Genomic DNA, 23,344 nt, shown 5'->3' with positions numbered 1-23,344 from the left:
TGTCCAGACTCATAGGAATCATATGCACTGGTCTTCAGCTTGGGTCAAGTCACATTTTACAGCTGATCTGAAGACGACTCAGTTAAGTGAGTCTTTCAATGCTTTTCTTCGTGGATTTTTGCAGCCAGACAATTCACTTGTTCAATTCTTTAGTCATTTCAACGTTATGGTTCAGAGGATGAGGGATAATCATGCTGATTTGGACTTCAAGGCTGCTAACACTAGAACAAGAAATAATTACCCCAACAGTCAACTGATGCGGTCCGTTGTAAAGAAGTACACACCAGCTTCTTTTGCATTTATCCACAGGCAATATGACCTTTCCTTCAAATACTATTATCAGGAGGACACATCAAAAGGGTCTGAGTTAAATAAGTTTTTCAAAGTGTTCACAATTGAAAAGGTTGATGATCCTGATGAAGTAGATGATCATAATGATGATGATGCTTGTAACGACCCATTTTTCGTATTTATATTTCTTAAATGTTATTTGATTTATTAATTGGCTTTTAATTATTTTAGTGATCGACGAATAATTAGATAGCGCGAACATAAGTTAGTAAACGCGAAACTTTAGTTTTGGGCCATGATTGGGGCGTGGAAAGGCAATGGGCCTAAGCCATTGGGCTTGGTTCAAGACCAATAGAGAGTAGTATAAGTAGCAAGTCAAACCAATGAATAGTATCACAATTTATTTTCTTTGAGACGTTAGAAGAGTTAGTAAGCAAGAGCAAAGCAAAAACCCTAGGAAGAGGGAGAGAGATCACGAGCAAGAGAGAAGAGGAAAGGCTTGGATCATCATCTTTGCTAAGGTAAGAGATTAGAATTCATGATTCTTGAGTGGCAAGGAGAGGGGAGATTGTCTATGTCTCCATTCCCGAACTCTCCCACTCAATTTCTTTTTAGACTTTTAAGTAAGCTTTTGTATGTGAGTGTGATGTTCTTCATCATCACTTTGTATGTGTTTATCACTAGCTTGATTCCATGAAAAATATTAAAGGGATTTAAGAGGGGTTTTTCAAAAAAATTAATCCTCTTAGCGGAACAATCCCGATGGACGGATCTTGATTAAACCATTAATCACAAATCAACGAACACAAAACCACAAGTTTATGTGTTTACCTCTTGAAGTGCAGAACCTTTGAAGTAGAAACTATTTCTGATCACGAGCAAAGCAAAGTAGCGATGCATCTATTCAGTCCACACGAACAGAACTTCTCCGATGACCGGTGCTAGCCAATTCCACCAGAGATTCAGAGAGAACGATGTTTAGAGAGCGGCGGCTAGGTTTCTAAATTTTAGGACTAACTCTTAGGTTAAAATTCAGCACATAAGTGTATTCTTTTTATAGACTTATTTGAATATCCACCGTACCTTACGGTGTGCTGTATTTTACTTAAGTGCACCATACTTTACGGTGTGCCACGCTTCTCTAATTAAATAATAAGTCATACTTAATTATTTAATTACTAATAAGTCCTACTTATTATTTTATAAATAAGTCTTACTTATTTATTTCTCTCATCTATCTGTCCTTTGTGTGTGACCCTATAGGTTCTCGTAACGTTGGCAATAATATTAAATCACATATTTAATATTATAAACAGTGAGCGGTATCTAGCAACACATCACTGCTACCCAAGTGACGAGAATGTCATGTGATCTGACGAAACATTTCCATGATAACGATCGTGTGTATAATTACCCCTTTGCCCTTATATCTATATTGAACACAAGGCATAGATCGTGTCATCCTTGTATGGTTCAATATCTTATTTCTTGATCCCAGAATATACTGAGTAACGAATAAGCTCAATATCTCATATTGACTTAGTTCGGCGTGGCCCCGCATTTTATCAGTCATATTCCATCAAGAGGCCCGTAGATATTACTCCTGTTATGCATGAGGGGCAAATTCCATCTAGGTCACTCATGTCCCTCAGCATGATTTGTGGAGTACCCATCAACCGACTTTATAGTCATCCTGTTACGGACAATGTTTGAACGGCAACTAAGTACTCTACTCCACATCTAGGGTCCATAGTGGTTTCAGGTCGAAGGGTGGTATACACCATTATCACTATGAGAATAACTTATGACACTTTTCATAACACACTATGTAGTATTCTCATGGTGGGTCAATCCAATATAAATATTACTCCTAATATTTATATCTATGTGAAGACTTGATATCTCATATCCATGACACGTGAGATGAGGTCATCAGTCTACTCACATAATAGTCTCTATGTTTTACTGTTATCCCACATCACAGTAAAACTCGACTACGGATACTTTAAGAATAGTGTCCTTATGTTTAATGGAGTCTCACTATTAAGTCACACTTAATGTTCCATTAATTAGACTAGCTATTCTAGGGACTTTATTAGTTTGAAACAAACATAATAAAGAAATGCCTTTTATATATATTAAATATATAAATCAAAGTCATGATACAAAAGAAGATTCTATCAAAACATATTGGCTTTTAGGGCTTACTCCAACAATCTCCCACTAGCACTAAAGTCAATCAGATATTAACTCAACATCTATTGGACTAGCGTGATCATCAAGCATCTTCTATGCAAGATTTTCTATTAGTGGATAAGGAACTCTTTCCTATGTTGGTACCCGATACATCTTCCAATTTACACTTTTGATCTTCTATCAAAAGAAATAAAGTGTCAAAACTTGTATTTGAATCGTTGGTGAGATCTGGTTTTCCGTTGCTTGCAAGATTAAACCATTACCATCTTTAATGAGGTCAAGGGAATCTGCAACGTAAAGAAAACAATTTTCTGCCTCATCCTATGAGACAAACGATTCAAATCATATATTTGACCTTTGTAATAGATATATCAATCTTCTGAAGCTTGTAAGCTTACAGATTTGACATCCGAGCATAAAGTTTATTCCAGACTACAATCTGGGTATACTGTTCTTCGGTTTTGGACAATCAGTATCATTGTAACTCATTTACAATGATCATTTCCAGATCCAATCAAGAAGCCATCCTTAATCCTTTTAAGATATCCATGGATATTCTTGATGGTGATCTAATGACAATCACTAGAAATAATTTGGTACATATTGTTTATGCTAATAGCATATAGTACATCTGGTCTAGTACATATCATGATATACATGATCAACCCAATTGCCAAAGCATTTGGTTACTTCTCATGCATCCCTTTCTCATCCAATGAGGTTGGATATTGTCTTTGAGACAAAAAATACATCATGTGACGTGTGCAATAATTTCAATAAAATTAAGCACATAAGGTGTCTGTACACTTCATCAAATTTGTACATAGGCTAAGGTTGAGATATGTCAATAATCTATCTATATAGATCTTGATTCCTAACTTTTAGGAAGTCTCGCCTAAGTATTTCATCAAGAAACAATTACCTAATCATGTCTTACATGTGTAGTGTATGAAAATTGTCTTGATGATCAGTATGTCATCCACATACAATACCAGATTAATTTAAATACTCCCACTGACTTTCTTGTGTGCACAAGAGTTCCTTTATTAATCTTAGTTTTCATAAAACTTGATCAATAAAACTGATAATTCAACTTTGAGAAATTTGAACAAATTCATAAATGAATTTTGTAATTTATATACTTTTCTAGCATCCTTTAGATTAACGAAACTCCGTCCATATGTCAAATACATATGTAAGGTCATTCCAATTAAGGAATGTAACCTCGTTGTCCATCTGCCAGAACTCGTAGTAAAACATACAATAATTGCAATTGGAATCAAATGAGTTTAAGCACTATGATTGAAATAAAGGTTTCATCATAATTGCATCATGATTTGTGTGAAACCTTTCACATTCAATCACACCATAAAGGTATTCACAATACCATCCATGTGAATCTTTACAACAAGACTCATATTTATCCTATGAGTCTTACTCAATTGGATGACAAAACAATATCCATATATGTTTTGTGTACATGGACTCTTTATAAGTCACATTCTCATCTTCCATGAGCATCATATATCACCTTGTCGAGTCATGGTAAAACCATGACTCTCAACTGTGTGATATGACATATCCGACTTATATAGGTCTTGTGCTACTCGAACTGGTGATCCAACAACAACTCTTGTTGAACCGATTCATGTTCCATTCTCAAAAACATGTGTTTTGTGGTACTCGAATTTACTCAAGTTCTACATCACTCCCACTATCTCTTCTAGAGACACATTCCTTCTAAAGGAATATTTTAATTCTAGTAACAAAACAACTTTTGTCCTAGAGAGTGTTGTAGAATTAGTATTTCTAAGTTTCTTTAGGATCCCTCCACAAATACACATTAATCCAAGTTGGAATTATGTTTATCTTATAAACCGTACAATCCCAAACTACCATAAAGTCAAACTAGGTACTTTTACCTCCATATCAAATATGGTGTCTTTATGATTTCTTTTATTGAAACTTTTGTGGGTAAAGAATAACTCTAATTAAAATAATTTTTCGAAAGACTCGCTGGAGATATAAACGAACTATCTTATTTGTAATCATGTCGAACATGATGTAATATAAATAGTTGTTACTATACTCCTTATCTAAGTATTTACCATTACGACTTGTTCGTATGGTCTTAATACTTTTCAAAATTATTCATTTACTTCATTCATAAATTCTTTGAACAAATTCAAAGAATCATAGTTTGTGTCAACCACACATAATCACATCTACTAAGCTAATTAGTAATGTAAATGAAGTAAAAGAAATAAAATTATATCTAGCAAATAATTAGTTTAGTGGTTCATATACATCTCATATGTATATATTTCAAATAGATCAAATGTCACTTTGCCTTAGTTGGTAATTGACATACCGAACTATTTTCAAAAGTGGAACTCACATCCTTCAAATGATATAAATCAAATGAGTCCAAAAATTCCTATCCATGGAGTATGGAAATGTGTGTCTCACCTATTAGTACTAAACAATATTAATTGCCACTAATTTACAAGGTTCAAATCTTATTTGATCCTTATTCATCATTGTTATAGATAAGGTTATCAAGTTGATGGAACTCAATTCCATTACTCAATTAGAACAATAGAATAGAAAACATTATTTGGATAATGAAACAACACTTGTCTATTATTCAAACAAGCAGTCCTTTTTCTTGTCAATACAAGGTTTAGGTCCAATATTTCTATTATTAAATGAAACATAATAACAATTATTTGGTTCCATGTCAAACTCAACTTCTACGATCAATGAAACTATTTTATTCTAAACGTAGGTTGACTTTATCTATGGTCAAATTTTCACTTCTTTAAACAACTTCATATTTCAACAAATATGAAATTTGCATTTGGTATCATATACCTAAGATGCAAAAGTGAATAATTTAACTTTCTATAACAAAATGTATGAAGAAGTCTTACTTCTTTCTTTCATTTTGACTCTTTCAAAACTATTAGCAGTTTTTCTCGTATTTGAGAACAATTCTCAATATATATGTACCAATTCAGAAACTCTTTTCTGAACTTTATGTCCTTCATAAGGACCTTTTACAGTAAAATATAAATTATATGCCAAATATATCTAATTACGAAAATAAGAATATTTGTATCATGATTAAAACATATTTAACTAGGTCTTTAATTAAATATTCTCCCACTATTTTACTCAAACCAAATGACCCTCAACATTTGATTCGGAAAATTCCGTTGGAAGATTTTCTAGTGGGAATGAGATCCATATTTCACTTTGTTTTAAGTCAGCGTTGGGCTGATTACACAAAACGTAGTTATTTAGGTAGGAAACTGTTTCCAATTGTATCTCATACAACTCTCATATCCTTTCCGTTGGGTGAATAACACTTATTCTAATCCATCATATGGAATGACCCAACATTTGCTTCTAAAGTCATATAATCATATTATATTTTCTTTAGTTAAGTTAAACCCAATAAATAGCAATCAGATAAACTGGTTATCTCACCGCAACTTATCAATATTGACAATGCACTTTACGTTGGCAAAACCTACATTAATCGATATTGATCTTGAAGGGTGCTATTCTTTGGAAAGCATAAAACTTAATATAGACACATCTTACTAGTATAGAAAATGCACCTTGCGTTGGCAAAACCTACATCTTCAATATTAGTCTTTATGAGTACTTGAAGGATTTTTAATTAAATTTGATCTCACCGACATGTGTATCTCATACACGCGTTTAACTTTACATGACATTCATGTAAATATATGTTTAACAATTATATAAAACACACCAGGCAAATATAATTAAAACATACATCTCATGCATCACATACATAAAATAAAACAGATTAGGTAGTATGGTTATGACCTCCTAACGCACAAGAATTAAATAAACTACTTTATTACAATTCTTTGACCCACGAGCAAACTTCTCAAGCTTCTCCATCGGTATCATCATTTGGCATTATCCTCTTTTGAACTCGAGCAATTACATTATTTTAATAACCAAATAAATAAATAAAATCACGACACGCAGGCCGTATTTAAAATAAACCACGACACGCAGGTCGTATTTAAAATAAAATAAATCACGACACGCAGGCCGTATTCAACGCCAAATATCTAAGGTCATAACCATATACCATGTACTTAATAATATAAAATTCATTTATATATACATAAGTGGAAATTAATTCAAAACAATTTTGAACTCACTAATTTCCGTAACAAATTTTAAAATAATCAAATATAGTGATACGCCATTATTATTAATCTCAAAATTTGAATACATAAAATTAATTGAAATAATTAATTTAAAAAACAGAATCAAATCTCTTGATTCACAATTAGTTTTGAAGTGCCAAATCAAATCTTAACCGTTAAGAACCACTTGTAACAAATTATCGGCGATTTGAAAATCTCTTAACCATTAAGAAAATTCAAATTACTGTTTATTATTTGTCTCACAAATATAATTTTGATTTGTTACCAATAAATAATAACATCTTTAATTCCAAATTAAAAGTCAAAATTAATTATGTGACCAAATCAAATATCATATTCTCAGAACAAATCAATTTAATTGATTGCACTTAAAAACTTTTCACTGATTAGCAGCAAACAGGTTTGAGAAATTGATCAATACCAAACAGTAATACATATCACATATGCTTGATTTCAAAGAGTCAAATTGGTTTCAAATTCACGTACTGCCAATAAAAATTAAGGTACTGCCAATAACAAGAAATGTTATATAATCCTTTTAAACACTTTAAAATTTACTCAAGTAATATAATGGTCACCAGACCAATTGTAAAGCAAGAACAGAACATATATACCATGATAGGACCACAATAGGCCTGACCGCAAGATACATATGCATCTCATGCATATTATGTTACGATACGTACCCAAGAAATCATGTTATTTAAGCACAATACATCGCGATCGTAATATATTAAATTTTACGATTAAAATTTATTTCTTTGAAACATATGACTGAACAAATTTAATCAAGCAGATGCACGTAAGCATGATCATATCATCATACGCACACCAAAAGGATTTGAATCTATTGATTTAATCGAAACCATTGCTCTGATACCACTAAAGGGATTTAAGAGGGGTTTTTCAAAAAAATTAATCCTCTTAGCGGAACAATCCCGATGGACGGATCTTGATTAAACCATTAATCACAAATCAACGAACACAAAACCACAAGTTTATGTGTTTACCTCTTGAAGTGCAGAACCTTTGAAGTAGAAACTATTTCTGATCACGAGCAAAGCAAAGTAGCGATGCATCTATTCAGTCCACACGAACAGAACTTCTCCGATGACCGGTGCTAGCCAATTCCACCAGAGATTCAGAGAGAACGATGTTTAGAGAGCGGCGGCTAGGTTTCTAAATTTTAGGACTAACTCTTAGGTTAAAATTCAGCACATAAGTGTATTCTTTTTATAGACTTATTTGAATATCCACCGTACCTTACGGTGTGCTGTATTTTACTTAAGTGCACCATACTTTACGGTGTGCCACGCTTCTCTAATTAAATAATAAGTCATACTTAATTATTTAATTACTAATAAGTCCTACTTATTATTTTATAAATAAGTCTTACTTATTTATTTCTCTCATCTATCTGTCCTTTGTGTGTGACCCTATAGGTTCTCGTAACGTTGGCAATAATATTAAATCACATATTTAATATTATAAACAGTGAGCGGTATCTAGCAACACATCACTGCTACCCAAGTGACGAGAATGTCATGTGATCTGACGAAACATTTCCATGATAACGATCGTGTGTATAATTACCCCTTTGCCCTTATATCTATATTGAACACAAGGCATAGATCGTGTCATCCTTGTATGGTTCAATATCTTATTTCTTGATCCCAGAATATACTGAGTAACGAATAAGCTCAATATCTCATATTGACTTAGTTCGGCGTGGCCCCGCATTTTATCAGTCATATTCCATCAAGAGGCCCGTAGATATTACTCCTGTTATGCATGAGGGGCAAATTCCATCTAGGTCACTCATGTCCCTCAGCATGATTTGCGGAGTACCCATCAACCGACTTTATAGTCATCCTGTTACGGACAATGTTTGAACGGCAACTAAGTACTCTACTCCACATCTAGGGTCCATAGTGGTTTCAGGTCGAAGGGTGGTATACACCATTATCACTATGAGAATAACTTATGACACTTTTCATAACACACTATGTAGTATTCTCATGGTGGGTCAATCCAATATAAATATTACTCCTAATATTTATATCTATGTGAAGACTTGATATCTCATATCCATGACACGTGAGATGAGGTCATCAGTCTACTCACATAATAGTCTCTATGTTTTACTGTTATCCCACATCACAGTAAAACTCGACTACGGATACTTTAAGAATAGTGTCCTTATGTTTAATGGAGTCTCACTATTAAGTCACACTTAATGTTCCATTAATTAGACTAGCTATTCTAGGGACTTTATTAGTTTGAAACAAACATAATAAAGAAATGCCTTTTATATATATTAAATATATAAATCAAAGTCATGATACAAAAGAAGATTCTATCAAAACATATTGGCTTTTAGGGCTTACTCCAACAAATATGTATGTGTTTGAATCATGTTTGAAAAGTTTATGAAAGTTGCTTAAAATCCAAGAAAAGGGCATGATCATGATTTTGTGAGGTATTTGGAGGTTTGTAAGGGATGATTAATGTTCCTTGATACCATATATGCTTGAAATTGCTGTTTATAAGAATTTATAACTTGGTTGGTTGAATTTTTGAGCTGATTCAATGTTAAACCGCCTTAGAAAAACTCAAGAACAGATATTTTTCTGGTGTAGTTCGCTAAGCGACCAGGAGATTCGCTACGCGAACCTGCTCGCCACAAGCTCGCTACCTGTTCGCCATGCACCTGTAATCCTCTGACGTAGTTCGCTGCAGCGAACTGAGCTTCGCTTAGCGAATAGTTCGCTACCTGTTCGTTACTGCTTCGCTTAGCGAACAGTACTGAACCTGCAACTTTTTGTTAAAGGTTGTAAGTGTAATTAGGCACTTGTAACATGGTTTAAGGGTATCCTTACATGATTGTTGATACATGTTGATGCTGTTAATGCTTATTGTTAATCGTTATATGATTTGTACGTGTATGCAATAAGTTGCAGTTTAAAGTGAGTAATGTGATGTTTTGGCATTAATTTGTAATGTTAAGTGAATGTGTTAGGATTGTGCTCCCGCATTCATAAAAGAGTAGCTTCGAGCTAAAGAATATCATATGGTTGATATGTGCATACAGACATGCATTCATGATTGTATGTGAACATTGGAAACTTGGGTTCCAATAACGAAAATGGATTATGTGTCCATAATGAAGCCGAGGATCGGATTAGATGAATCCATGAGTCCAGAGCTGCTATCCAACAGGATATAAAACTGTGTTGGCTTATCCAAGGGAGATAAGATGGTTCGGTAAGTTCCGACATATCCAGCAAGATATAAAACTGTTCTTGGTCCACCGTTGGTGAGACGCCTTGGTACCACATGCATTTAGTCATGTCTAGGGATGGCATGACAGTGAATTAATTGGCATTAGATTGCATTAAGGTATATGCACATTTACTTGGTAATTGTTATGTGACCTTACTTGACTGGTTCTGACGTGTTTGCTGTAAGTAGCATACTAGGTAAATTCCTATGTACTTAATACTGTAATTGTATGGCGTGAGTTAGAATATGTATGATAGTTCGAAAGTGTAAGGCCTTTCTTATGCTCGTATGTTATGCAATTATGTTTTCTAACTCTCTGCTTTGTGTTATTTGCTGGACCTTTGGGGGTTCAGATATTCAGGCTGAGGACTGTGCCGACGATTAGACTGTTGTTTTAGCTTGGTGTTGAAGTATCTTTTGGTGAGGAGACTTAGCATAGATTTCTCCTTTTAGTGCTAGCTTTTGGTTAGAGTTTGTAAATAGTAACTGCTCTGGTAATGTAACATCGAGTCGGGGATTACGTTTGGCTTTCATCGTATATCGGTGTTACCTTTTTGATATGCTAGTTCTTGTATAAGTGACATCCTTAGGGATGAATATGGCTTATGTATATATATATATATATATATATATATATATATATATATATATATATATATATATATATGCATGCTTGGTTTTATTGAATCCGCTGTTGCTTTTCATGTTAAACTTCATGACGCTCTGTGTGTATGCTTGTGTTTTAATTACCGCGTGGCACTCTGCCTTTACACTTGTTAAAAAGTTTTTAATATTACGTTTTTAAGGGTAGTATAGGTTAGGGTGTTACAATAGTGGTATCAGAGCTGGTCGGTTCGTGTGAACCAATTAGGACTTTTCTTTTCCCCGTATGAGCATGTGTAGGGAACACTGTTAGTACTTTCTAACGTCTAGTTGTGATTCGTTCAGGAATCATGGCTGCTGCGAGAACGAATGCCCAGATTGCGGAAGCTTTGGCCGCACTCACCAACATAGTGGTTAGAGATCATCAACCTGGAAGAGAGGTAGAGATGAGGTTGGAACGGTTCATGAAGCAGAAACCGCCAACATTTACCGAAGGTTACAACCCGGATGGAGCTTACAAGTGGCTGGAGGAACTTGAAATAATTTTTGAAGCAATGGATTGTTCCGAGGAAGGGAAGACAACCCTTGGAACATATGTGTTGCGCGAGGAAGCAAACGTGTGGTGGAAGAACGCCAAGTTGAGGCTAGGACCCGGTGGTATGGCTATACCATGGGCAATGTTTAAAAGAGAATTTTTGGTTAAGTATTTTCCTGTTGATGTGAAGAACAAGAAATTGGTGGAATTCATGGAACTGAAACAGGGGAATATGACGGTAGCTGATTATGCCGTCAAGTTTGAGACTTTGTGTGCGTTTAGTCCGCATTACAACACTTTGGAAGCGGAGGACGACAAGTGCGTGAAGTTCGAGAGTGGCTTACGCCCGGACATTAAACATATGATCGGATTTTCACAGATAAGGGATTTTGCGACCCTTGTGAACAAGAGTAGGATTTGTGATGAGGATGGTAGAGCTAAGGTGAACTATTATAAAGCTGTGAACGACCGAAAAGGGAAAGGACAAGAGCGCGGAAAACCTTATGATAACCGCGGTAGAAGTAATACAAGTGGTGGTAAGAAGCCGGTGAATGGAAGTTGTTACAACTGTGGAGAACGGGGTCATATGTCTTATGATTGCCCGAAGAGAGGGGATAGGTGTAAGAATTGTGGAAAGCTGGGCCACAAGACCGAAGCTTGCAGAGGAAAAGTGGTGTGTTTCAACTGTGGTGAGGAAGGCCACAAGAGTCCGACTTGTAAGAAGCCCAAGAAGGTGATGGGCAAGGTGTTTGCTTTGAGTGGAGAGGATGCTAGCCATGAGGACAATCTCATTAGAGGTACGTGTTTCATCTATGACACTCCTTTAATTGCGATTATAGATACGGGAGCGACACATTCTTTTATTTCTTTGGATTGTGCGAAGCGTCTTAGTATTCCTTTAACGGATATGTCGGGTAGGATGGAAATAGAAACTCCTGCTAATGGTTCAGTGATTACTCGACAAGTATGTCGTAATTGCCCCGTAACCATTTTTGATAGGCACTTTGGTATGGATTTAGTGTGTATTCCACTTAGTGGTATGGATGTAATTTTTGGTATGAATTGGTTAATCTTCAACCGAATTCATATCAACTGTCGTGAGAAGGCCGTTGTTTTTCCGAAGCCGGAGGAGAACTTGCAATTGATGAGCGGGAAGGAAGTATCGAAATCGTTGAAAGAACATGCCGAGATGTTCATGATGTTTGCATCATTGAAACTCGAAGGAGGAGTTAAGGTAGAAGAGTTACCGATCGTTTGTGAATTCCCAGATGTGTTTCCGGATGATATATCTGACGTGCCTCCAAAGCGAGAGGTAGAGTTTTCTATCGACCTAGTACCTGGAACTAGTCCGATATCGATGGCGCCGTATCGAATGTCAGCGTCAGAGTTGAATGAGTTGAAGAAGCAACTTGAAGAGCTGCTTGAGAAGAGGTTTGTTCGGCCGAGTGTTTCGCCATGGGGAGCACCTGTTTTGTTGGTAAAGAAGAAAGATGGAAGCATGAGATTATGTATAGACTATCGTCAGTTGAACAAAGTGACGATCAAGAATAAATATCCACTTCCGAGGATAGATGATTTGATGGATCAACTAGTTGGAGCTTGCGTGTTTAGTAAGATCGATTTGAGATCCGGATACCATCAGATTAGAGTGAAGACGGAAGACATACCTAAGACTGCATTCAGGACGAGGTATGGGCACTACGAGTATTCAGTTATGCCGTTTGGTGTGACCAATGCACCCGGAGTTTTCATGGAATATATGAACCGAATTTTCCATTCATTTTTGGATAGATTCGTGGTGGTGTTCATCGACGACATTTTGATTTACTCGAAATCCGAGGAAGAGCACGAAGAGCACTTGAGGATTGTTTTGCAAGTCTTGAAGGAGAAGAAGTTGTATGCCAAGTTGTCGAAGTGTGAATTTTGGATGAAAGAGGTGAGTTTCCTAGGGCATATAATTTCAAGTGGAGGAATCGCGGTAGATCCTGCGAAGGTTGACGCTGTGTCATAGTGGGGAACGCCGGAATCTGTTTCAGAGATTAGAAGTTTCCTTGGTTTAGCCGGTTATTATAGAAGATTCATCGAAGGTTTTTCGAAGTTGGCTTTACCGTTAACCAAGTTGACAAGGAAAGATCAAGCGTTTGTTTGGGATGGTAATTGTGAGAAGAGCTTCCAAGAGCTCAAGAGAAGATTGACTACTGCACCCGTGTTGATTTTACCCGATGCCAAAGAGTCGTTCGTCGTGTATTGCGATGCTTCGAAGTTAGGACTTGGCGGAGTGCTTATGCAAGGGGGTAATGTGGTAGCATATGCTTCAAGGCAACTGAAGGTTCACGAGAGGAACTATCCAACACATGATTTGGAGTTAGCCGCAGTGGTGTTTGCTTTGAAAGTGTGGAGACACTACTTGTATGGATCGAGGTTTGAAGTGTTTAGTGATCACAAGAGTCTGAAATACTTATTCGACCAGAAGGAGTTGAATATGAGGCAACGAAGATGGCTCGAATTCTTAAAGGACTACGATTTTGGATTGAGTTATCACCCCGGAAAAGCCAATGTGGTGGCCGATGCATTAAGTAGGAAAACTTTGCATATGTCATCGTTGATGGTGAAAGAGTTAGAGTTGATTGAAGAATTTCGAGACTTGAGTCTTGTGTGTGAGGTTACTTCTTCAAGTGTGAAGCTTGGAATGTTAAAGTTGACGAATCCTTTTCTCGAGGATATTAAAGAACGTCAGAAATCGGATAAGAAATTGATGGAGAAGTTGGTACTCATCAATGAAGGCAAGGAGACCAATATCAAGATTGACGAAAGTGGAGTCATGAGATTTCAAGGAAGAGTTTGTGTACCGGATGTACCCGAATTGAAAAGAATGATCATGGAAGAAGGTCACAGAAGTGGTTTGAGTATTCATCCTGGAGTAACCAAGATGTATCAGGATTTGAGGAAGTTATTTTGGTGGCCGGGAATGAAGAGGCAAATTTCTGAATTTGTTTATTCATGCTTAACTTGTCAGAAATCGAAGATTGAGCATCAGAAGCCATTTGGTTTGTTGCAACCAATGTTTATACCAGAATGGAAATGGGATAGCATTGCAATGGATTTTGTGGGAGGTTTACCGAAGACCAAGAAAGGTAACGAGGTGATTTGGGTAGTGGTAGATCGTCTGACGAAGTGTGCTCACTTCATTGCTGTCAGGAAAGGTACTTTGGTGCCTAAGTTGGCCGAGATTTATGTGGAGCAGATTGTGAAGCTACATGGTATTCCAACAAGTATTATTTCGAATAGAGATCCGAGATTTACTTCCAGATTTTGGGAAAGCTTGCAAGAAGCTTTAGGAACGAAGTTGAGGTTGAGTTCAGCTTATCATCCTCAGACAGATGGTCAGTCGGAGAGGACGATACAATCCTTAGAGGATTTGTTGAGAGCTTGTGTTTTGGAGCAAAACGTGAATTGGGATTCTTGTTTGCCGTTGGTAGAGTTTACATACAACAACAGTTACCATTCTAGTATCGGAATGGCACCGTTTGAGGCTTTGTATGGGAGAAGGTGTAGGACACCTCTGTGTTGGTATGAAACTGGAGAAGGTGCAATTCTTGGACCAGAGATTGTACAAGAAACAACGGAGAAGATTCGGATGATTCGTGAGAAGATGAAAGCGTCTCAGAGTCGACAGAAGAGTTATCATGATAAGAGGAGGAAGGACATTGAATTCCAAGAGGGGGATCATGTATTCCTACGAGTTACATCGACTACTGGAGTAGGACGTGCGTTGAAGTTGCGAAAGTTAACATCGAGGTTTATTGGGCCGTTTGAAATTTTGAAGCGAGTTGGGAAAGTGGCGTATAGGATTGCATTACCGCCATCATTGGCGAATTTGCACGATGTTTTCCATGTATCACAGTTGCGCAAGTATGTGTCTGATTCGACACACGTGATTGAATCGGACGATGTTCAAGTGAGGGATGACTTGACCATTGAGACCGTACCCTTGAGGATAGAAGGAAGAGAAGTGAAGAGGTTGAGGAATAAAGAGATTGCATCCGTGAAAGTCGTGTGGGGAGGACCGGCTGGTGAGAATGCAACGTGGGAGCTGGAAAGTAAGATGAGAGATTCTTATCCCGATCTGTTTCTAGGTAATTTCGAGGGCGAAATTCTTTTAAGGGGGGTAGGATTGTAACAACCCATTTTTCGTATTTATATTTCTTAAATGTTATTTGATTTATTAATTGGCTTTTAATTATTTTAGTGATCGACGAATAATTAGATAGCGCGAACATAAGTTAGTAAGCGCGAAACTTTAGTTTTGGGCCAAGATTGGGGCGTGGAAAGGCAATGGGCCTAAGCCATTGGGCTTGGTTCAAGAACAATAGAGAGTAGTATAAGTAGCAAGTCAAACCAATGAATAGTATCACAATTTATTTTCTTTGAGAAGTTAGAAGAGTTAGTAAGCAAGAGCAAAGCAAAAACCCTAGGAAGAGGGAGAGAGATCACGAGCAAGAGAGAAGAGAAAAGGCTTGGATCATCATCTTTGCTAAGGTAAGAGATTAGAATTCATGATTCTTGAGTGGCAAGGAGAGGGGAGATTGTCTATGTCTCCATTCCCGAACTCTCCCACTCAATTTCTTTTTAGACTTTTGAGTAAGCTTTTGTATGTGAGTGTGATGTTCTTCATCATCACTTTGTATGTGTTTATCACTAGCTTGATTCCATGAAAAATATGTATGTGTTTGAATCATGTTTGAAAAGTTTATGAAAGTTGCTTAAAATCCAAGAAAAGGGCATGATCATGATTTTGTGAGGTATTTGGAGGTTTGTAAGGGATGATTAATGTTCCTTGATACCATATATGCTTGAAATTGCTGTTATAAGAATTTATAACTTGGTTGGTTGAATTTTTGAGTTGATTCAATGTTAAACCGCCTTAGAAAAACTCAAGAACAGATATTTTTCTGGTGTAGTTCGCTAAGCGACCAGGAGATTCGCTACGCGAACCTGCTCGCCACAAGCTCGCTACCTGTTCGCCATGCACCTGTAATCCTCTGACGTAGTTCGCTGCAGCGAACTGAGCTTCGCTTAGCGAATAGTTCGCTACCTGTTCGTTACTGCTTCGCTTAGCGAACAGTACTGAACCTGCAACTTTTTGTTAAAGGTTGTAAGTGTAATTAGGCACTTGTAACATGGTTTAAGGGTATCCTTACATGATTGTTGATACATGTTGATGCTGTTAATGCTTATTGTTAATCGTTATATGATTTGTACGTGTATGCAATAAGTTGCAGTTTAAAGTGAGTAATGTGATGTTTTGGCATTAATTTGTAATGTTAAGTGAATGTGTTAGGATTGTGCTCCCGCATTCATAAACGAGTAGCTTCGAGCTAAAGAATATCATATGGTTGATATGTGCATACATACATGCATTCATGATTGTATGTGAACATTGAAAACTTGGGTTCCAATAACGAAAATGGATTATGTGTCCATAATGAAGCCGAGGATCGGATTAGATGAATCCATGAGTCCAGAGCTGCTATCCAACAGGATATAAAACTGTGTTGGCTTATCCAAGGGAGATAAGATGGTTCGGTAAGTTCCGACATATCCAGCAAGATATAAAACTGTTCTTGGTCCACCGTTGGTGAGACGCCTTGGTACCACATGCATTTAGTCATGTCTAGGGATGGCATGACAGTGAATTAATTGGCATTAGATTGCATTAAGGTATATGCACATTTACTTGGTAATTGTTACCTTACTTGACTGGTTCTGACGTGTTTGCTGTAAGTAGCATACTAGGTAAATTCCTATGTATTTAATACTGTAATTGTATGGCGTGAGTTAGAATTTGTATGATAGTTCGAAAGTGTAAGGCCTTTCTTATGCTCGTATGTTATGCGATTATGTTTTCTAACTCTCTGCTTTGTGTTATTTGCTGGACCTTTGGGGGTTCAGATATTCAGGCTGAGGACTGTGCCGACGATTAGACTGCTGTTTTAGCTTGGTGTTGAAGTATCTTTTGGTGAGGAGACTTAGCATAGATTTCTCCTTTTAGTGCTAGCTTTTGGTTAGAGTTTGTAAATAGTATCTGCTCTGGTAATGTAACATCGAGTCGGGGATTACGCTTGGCTTTCATCGTATATCGGTGTTACCTTTTTGATATGCTAGTTCTTGTATAAGTGACATCCTTAGGGATGAATATGGCTTATGTATATATATATATATATATATATATATATATATATATATATATATATATATATATATGCATGCTTGGTTTTATTGAATCTGCTGTTGCTTTTCATGTTAAACTTCATGACGCTCTGTGTGTATGCTTGTGTTTTAATTACCGCGTGGCACTCCGCCTTTACACTTGTTAAAAAGTTTTTAATATTACGTTTTTAAGGGTAGTATGGGTTAGGGTGTTACAATGCTCATAATGATAATGGTGGGGCTTCAAATTCTGATGAATTTCAAGAAATTATCCCGAGTTTTGAAGATCTTGATCGACTTGATGAGAGGGTTGTCACAGTTGACATTAGGAGCAAAAGTTTTAGTTGCACATGTCGTATGTTTGAGAACAGGGGATTCTTATGTCGACATGTTTTCAAAATCTTGGAGTTCTTGGGTGGTTCTGTGCAATATCATTGTTTGAAGACAATACCTGCACAATATATTTTGAAGCGTTGGACTAGAGATGTGCGTCCGTCTGTCGATAAGCTGAAATCTTCCATCACTGTTGGCACTGAAGACACCACCCAAGCACAACGATATCAACAAATTTGTGCTGTTACAGTTCAGCTTTCTACGCGTGTTTGTGAAGATGAGGAGGCTTCTCAAATTTTTCTTGATGGTGTTCTTGAAGCTGGGAAAAAGGCAGAGGAGTTACTTTTTTCTAAAGGTATCGGTACAAACCCGTCGTCAGTGACGCCATCTAAGTCTTCAAAAGCAATTGTTGTTGTTGGTGAACCATCTTCCGGGAAGTCCACTGCACCAAAGTTCAAAGAAAGACCAAATCCAATTAAGTCAAAGAAACGACTTAAAAGTGATTATGAAAAAGCTAGAGAAAGACAAAAATTCATTATGGAACGGAAGAAACAAAAGAGAGAAGATGAGGAAGCTTTAAAGAAAAAAAGTGCAGCAGGAGAAATGCAAGAGCAGCAGTAATGTTCCTGACTTCCAAGGTTCGGCTTCAATTTGCATTCTTTTATTCATTTCTTGATACAATTGGGTTATGTTTGTTTTTGCTTGTAATATCTAAAGTTTAATAAATGGAATGCAGCACTTTGAATAGCATTATTATATGAATGTATTTGATATTTTAGTTTAATGAATTGTAATCTTCCTAGTAGCTGTATGTGAAATGATTGTAGTTTTTGGAATAGATAAAGGGAATACATTATATGGTTTTTTGGTTTCCTGGTTTGTATATGGTTTCATTTGATAAGCTTATGAGTTAGTAGTGAACAATGTATGTTCTATTAATGCAGAATTTGGTCATAGAAATATGCTTGATCTGATTTAGTACATATTTTTCATTCCAATTTGATGGCTGCCCAATGGAAAGAAGTAGGACATAACAATGTGTCAGTTGTTTCGATAATTTGTTTTAATATTCAGATTTAATACACATTTTGATGTTTGGTTGTGCTACATTGTGATTTATTATGTTAGAAGTGTTATAGTTTCCTTTTGACCATTTTTTTACGCGCTTTATTGCACTGAGTGCAGCTTTACCACTGAATTTGATGCTTTTATATTTGGTTTATCTCATGTTATTCTTTACTGAAATCTCCAGGTTCTAAGAATTTCAGGGTTGCAAGCAGAGGTTGATGCCATCGTCTCATTCCCTTTTGTGGAGCAAAGATTGTTTTCACTCTACAAATGTCAAGATTAAGCTTGCATTTGTATGTCTATTTGAGCTTTAAAATCAAACTTGTAAAGGATGTGAGACATGGTTGTGTATTTTTTGATAATTCATTATCTTTGATTGGTAAATTGATAATATAATAACATTTTTATATTTGGTCCATTATTATGATTATATTTAGTCATTTGTTACTTTCCTCTTGCACTTTTAACAAGACTGATGGAAGACTAATGAAAGTTTCAACTAATGGAAGTTCATGAACCTTTTATCAAAAGTGTATATGTAACTGAAACCATTTAACAAGATTAATGGTTTCAGTGTATAACGTACTGAAACCATTTATCAAGCATAATGGTTTCAGTGTATAACTTACTGAAACCATTTAACAAGAGTAATGGTTTCAGTGTACAAATCCATCATGGGTTAATAATATTCAAAATCAAGGTTATAATATTGAAAATCATAAGTATGAAAACCAAAATCAAGAGTTTTTTGATGTGTTGGATTCAAATGCACGTCCTTCAAATGGGTTGATTCGAAGACCATGCTTATCTTTCTCATGTTGGGAGACCATCCTTAAGTAGGTTTCAACTAATGGAAGTTCCTGAACCTTTTGTCAAAAATGTATATCTTGTAACTACAATATCCATCCACGTTATCAATTCCATGCCTTTCGGTACAAATTCGGTAAGGAAAATTCGGTGCATATAGCACCGCTGTTACATCTAATTTGATTGTTTAAATTACATAAAATCAGGACACTAAAGTGCTTGTAGGCCCAACAAAAGAGAGACTGAAAATCAAAGCTGCCTTGTCCAATTCATTTGGATTTGAGGAAAAAAGTCTAGTTGCAATATTAAGCTTGAAACCATTTAACAATAATAATGATTTCAGTGTATAACAACTTGAAACCATTTAACAATAATAATGGTTTCCACCATCATAAATTTCATACAAATCCAGAAACTCATCAACATCTTTAAAGGAAGTCAATAAAAAAAAACATTAAAATTAACTCACATAAACATTATTCCAGCAATGGGGAGGCAACTTATCATGCTGGACGTTCTAGCTTTTGAAGCATTTCTTCATAGTATGAATTTGCTTCCTTCTCCACATTATCTTTGTTGGCATTGCTGGGGTCAGTTAATATTGTTGAACAGATTTGAATTCTGAAATCCATAATCTTTTCAAACTTGCCATTCTTCCCTTTCTTTGCCTTTTTGGACCAACCTTTGAAAGATACCAGTGAGTCATTGTGACCATCCCATTCATTTAGAAACTTCATGCAAAAGAGACTCCACAACTGTCTTTATCAGGCTGAGAAGGCACTATTGGTATTTCCCACTTAAATTTGCTAAACTTGAAAGGCATTTCGATTTTTCTATGTCTATACAATCCTTCCACAAATGCTCGCACCTCATTCAACCATATATCAAACATTCTCTTGTACACAGTGGGTGCTTGATTCTCCGTGTGCAACCGCTCTCCAACTCCGACCAAGCTGTTTAGGAATTCAAATTTCTGGTTCTTAATATTCACAACAAAGCACACATAATGATAACCTGGATCCCCAACTAGTACTGGTGTCATGATCTGTTTCATCAGTAAAATCATTATCAACATATAATTCAAACAAACAATCAATCAATAGAAATTTTCAAAATGATTTGAACTTAGGGTGGGTCAATATCCAAGATTTCAATGTACTTGAACAGTGACAGTCTCTTGACAAAATTATCACATGCAACTGATTTGCTTTTATTATCCACATCAGGTCCTTCCAAGACAGTCTGTTTATATAAAATTATAAAAATCAGTTCCAAAAAGACTTAAAGAGTATGTAAATTCTTAATATGCATGGAATATAATGCATACATAATTAAGCAGTGGTGTAATCAGTCTTGTCCTCTTGTCATTTGGTTGGTTCCAGTTCAAGCAATTGACCCAGCTATTTATCACAAAGGATGACACCCATTGGTCTTGTTGAAGTGTGCACAAGTGACTCCTTTGTAGTAGAAAACAACGAGCCTTCTTAAACGAGCTGTACAAAACATCCTCCCTATATAACATAGGTTTAACTACACATTTGGTCCCTTACGTTTATTTTAAGTTTCAATTTGGTCCCTTACGTTTAAAAAGTATCAATTTGGTCCCTTACGTTTATTTTAGGTTTCAAGCTAGTCATTTCCGTTAGTTTTGTCACTAACACCATTTGAACAGTACACGTGTCAGCGTGTCCAAGTGCCACGTGTCAGTCCACATATGCAAATTGACTGCCACATATGACAAAATTGACGGAAAGGACTAATTTGAAACCTAAAATAAACGTAAGGGACCAAATTGATATTTTTAAAACGTAAGGGACCAAATTGAAACCTAAAATAAACGTAAGGGACCAAATGTATAGTTAAGCCTATAACATATTAAGCCTTGTTACAAAAGCAGCAGAAGTACACGAAGTACTTAATACAGACTATACTTTTTTTCTTTGAATAAGGAAAAATTTTATGCTACCAGATATGCTACAGCATACACAGATCAACACCAAGTATACGAGGCTAAATCATAAAACTACACCAAGTATAGGTTTAAATATTTGTGAAGTACTTATTAAAGAGTTATTTTTAGCATAAAATATCTGAAACCATTCTACCATCAAAATGGTTTCAGAGTACAACTCTGTGAAACCATTCTACCAGCTAAATGGTTTTACCCTGTATAAGCTTCTGCAGTTGCAGTTTTTTAAACTAAAACAATATTAGTAGTACTATTGTACTAGTATGATGTGCACTATTGTAAAGCTCACTAATCCACTTACTGATCATGTGAAGGGCTCCATGCATATGATGCTATATACTTCTGCAACTTAGTTGCACTTGAGTCGTTGACAGCTTTATCATATGGGTTTTGAAGATACTTCGATTTCTTGACAGGTCTGCGACGTTCAGGTTGTGTGTGATCGGAATAAAGCATACCATGCTTCTTTCCTTTCTTTGTCTTGCATTTTTCCACACTAGAACAGTCAAATTCTACATCTGCTAAGACCGTCCTTATCGGAGTTACACTGTCAAAAAAATTACATAATTGTTATTTTGCAGTATTTAATTAATATTGTTATTGTGCAAAATTTAATTAATCAATTCTAAAGTAGAATTGCCACATTGGTTGATTCTTACAGTAGAACATTTGTTGGATCATTTTATTCTGTCTTCTCTGAATCTGTCTTCAATGAATCATGTTTATTGAACCTGAAACCAATTAAGCAAAATGGTTTAGGAAACAACAATTAAGCATCAATTATCTGAAACCATTCTACTAGCAAAATGGTTTCAGTGTACAACTCTCTGAAACCATTCTACCAGCAAAATGGTTCCAGTGTACAACTCTCTGAAACCATTAAAAATCATTTTGGTTTAAGACATCACATATCAAAACCATTGACAAAAACTTTTAAAGTTATGGTTTAAGATGTTACGCTATTATCTTTCCTTAAGACACATCATATATATAAAAACCATCAGTCAATTATCATAGTTTTACTCGCAAATAAAAAACCAAAATGATTTATGGATCACTGGTCACACAACCATTAATTTTACCGATCAATTCATGACACGTCTTAAGTATTGTGATCACTGGTCACACAATTACTACTACAATATCTATTATACAAATTTATCACAGTATTATTTGAAGTCACTCTTATTGGACAAAAATAACTTTGTTGAGAAAATCAGCATGATTATTCTTAAGTCATTGAAATCGAACATTTTAATTTTAACATGCATGTGTAAAAATACAGGAGGCTGCAGAAACAAGACAATAGCAAAGTGTCTGCAGTGGAGACATAGGCAGACATATGAACTTTGGTTTCAATGATGGTTTAATGCTAATGTTAGATTAACAGCAGCAGCAGAACATTATAAGCAAGTAGAAAGTAATGAAATTCAAATAGATATATATTCATTTCTTACCTTTCATTTGAACCTTCACCGGCATCAAAATATTGTGGAAACTGCAAGATTGTTTGTTGTGTGGGTGAAAGTCCCACATTGCATGATGTTCTCACTGCGTCATCCATCTTATTGGCATCAAACTCTTCTTCTTCGCTAGTTGAATTTCCATCATTTTTGTCATCAGCTCCACGTCCCACATCCTTTATCTCATCATTTTTCTCATCTTTCTTCTCATGCTTCTTCTCATCAGTTTTATCATCCTTCTTATCATCCTTCTTCGCATCAGTTTTGTGATCCTTCTTCTCAACTTCTGGTTTCACATCATTTTTCTCCTCCGTCACTGCATCGGTCTTAACTGAATCAGTTGTTTCCATCCTGAAACCAGTGTTAAAGG

General features: G+C 35.9%; 3 protein-coding genes across 3 annotated transcripts; 1 reads left to right on the top strand and 2 right to left on the bottom strand.

Moving 5' to 3' along the window:
• The first annotated feature begins 22 nt into the window (after nt 1–22).
• LOC123894916 (protein FAR-RED IMPAIRED RESPONSE 1-like) lies at nt 23–19,103 on the top strand. The gene is made up of 3 exons (XM_045945044.1): nt 23–449; nt 17,543–18,305; nt 18,920–19,103. Exons 1-2 carry the CDS (start codon nt 23–25, stop codon nt 18,286–18,288), a joined length of 1,173 nt encoding a protein of 390 aa, XP_045801000.1. The 3' UTR covers nt 18,289–18,305; nt 18,920–19,103.
• A 1,564-nt stretch (nt 19,104–20,667) lies between these two features.
• LOC123894911 lies at nt 20,668–22,192 on the bottom strand. Its single transcript, XM_045945029.1, has 4 exons — nt 22,152–22,192; nt 21,813–22,058; nt 20,870–21,053; nt 20,668–20,784 (listed from the first exon to the last, which is right to left on the bottom strand). Exons 1-4 carry the CDS (start codon nt 22,190–22,192, stop codon nt 20,668–20,670), a joined length of 588 nt encoding a protein of 195 aa, XP_045800985.1.
• LOC123894901 (prostatic spermine-binding protein-like) lies at nt 22,167–23,324 on the bottom strand. The gene is made up of 2 exons (XM_045945019.1): nt 22,969–23,324; nt 22,167–22,242 (listed from the first exon to the last, which is right to left on the bottom strand). Exons 1-2 carry the CDS (start codon nt 23,322–23,324, stop codon nt 22,194–22,196), a joined length of 405 nt encoding a protein of 134 aa, XP_045800975.1. The 3' UTR covers nt 22,167–22,193.
• Nucleotides 23,325–23,344: the final 20 nt, after the last annotated feature.

Source organism: Trifolium pratense, linkage group LG1, assembly GCF_020283565.1.
Source record: "Trifolium pratense cultivar HEN17-A07 linkage group LG1, ARS_RC_1.1, whole genome shotgun sequence".
Lineage (NCBI taxonomy): Eukaryota > Viridiplantae > Streptophyta > Magnoliopsida > Fabales > Fabaceae > Trifolium > Trifolium pratense.
This window is presented reverse-complemented; position numbering and strand designations above follow the sequence as displayed.

Coding starts and splice junctions, on each gene's coding strand:
- LOC123894916 (XM_045945044.1), top strand. CDS start 23: ATGCACTGGTCTTCAGCTTGGGTCAAGTCACATTTTACAGCTGATCTG. Junction 450..17,542: donor TCATAATGATGATGATGCTT/GTAACGACCCAT, acceptor AGTATGGGTTAG/GGTGTTACAATGCTCATAAT.
- LOC123894911 (XM_045945029.1), bottom strand. CDS start 22,192: ATGATCCAACAAATGTTCTACTGTAAGAATCAACCAATGTG. Junction 22,059..22,151: donor TGTAAGAATCAACCAATGTG/GCAATTCTACTT, acceptor TTTTTTTGACAG/TGTAACTCCGATAAGGACGG. Junction 20,785..20,869: donor TTACACCACTGCTTAATTAT/GTATGCATTATA, acceptor TTATATAAACAG/ACTGTCTTGGAAGGACCTGA.
- LOC123894901 (XM_045945019.1), bottom strand. CDS start 23,324: ATGGAAACAACTGATTCAGTTAAGACCGATGCAGTGACGGAGGAGAAA. Junction 22,243..22,968: donor GGTGAAGGTTCAAATGAAAG/GTAAGAAATGAA, acceptor AATTGGTTTCAG/GTTCAATAAACATGATTCAT.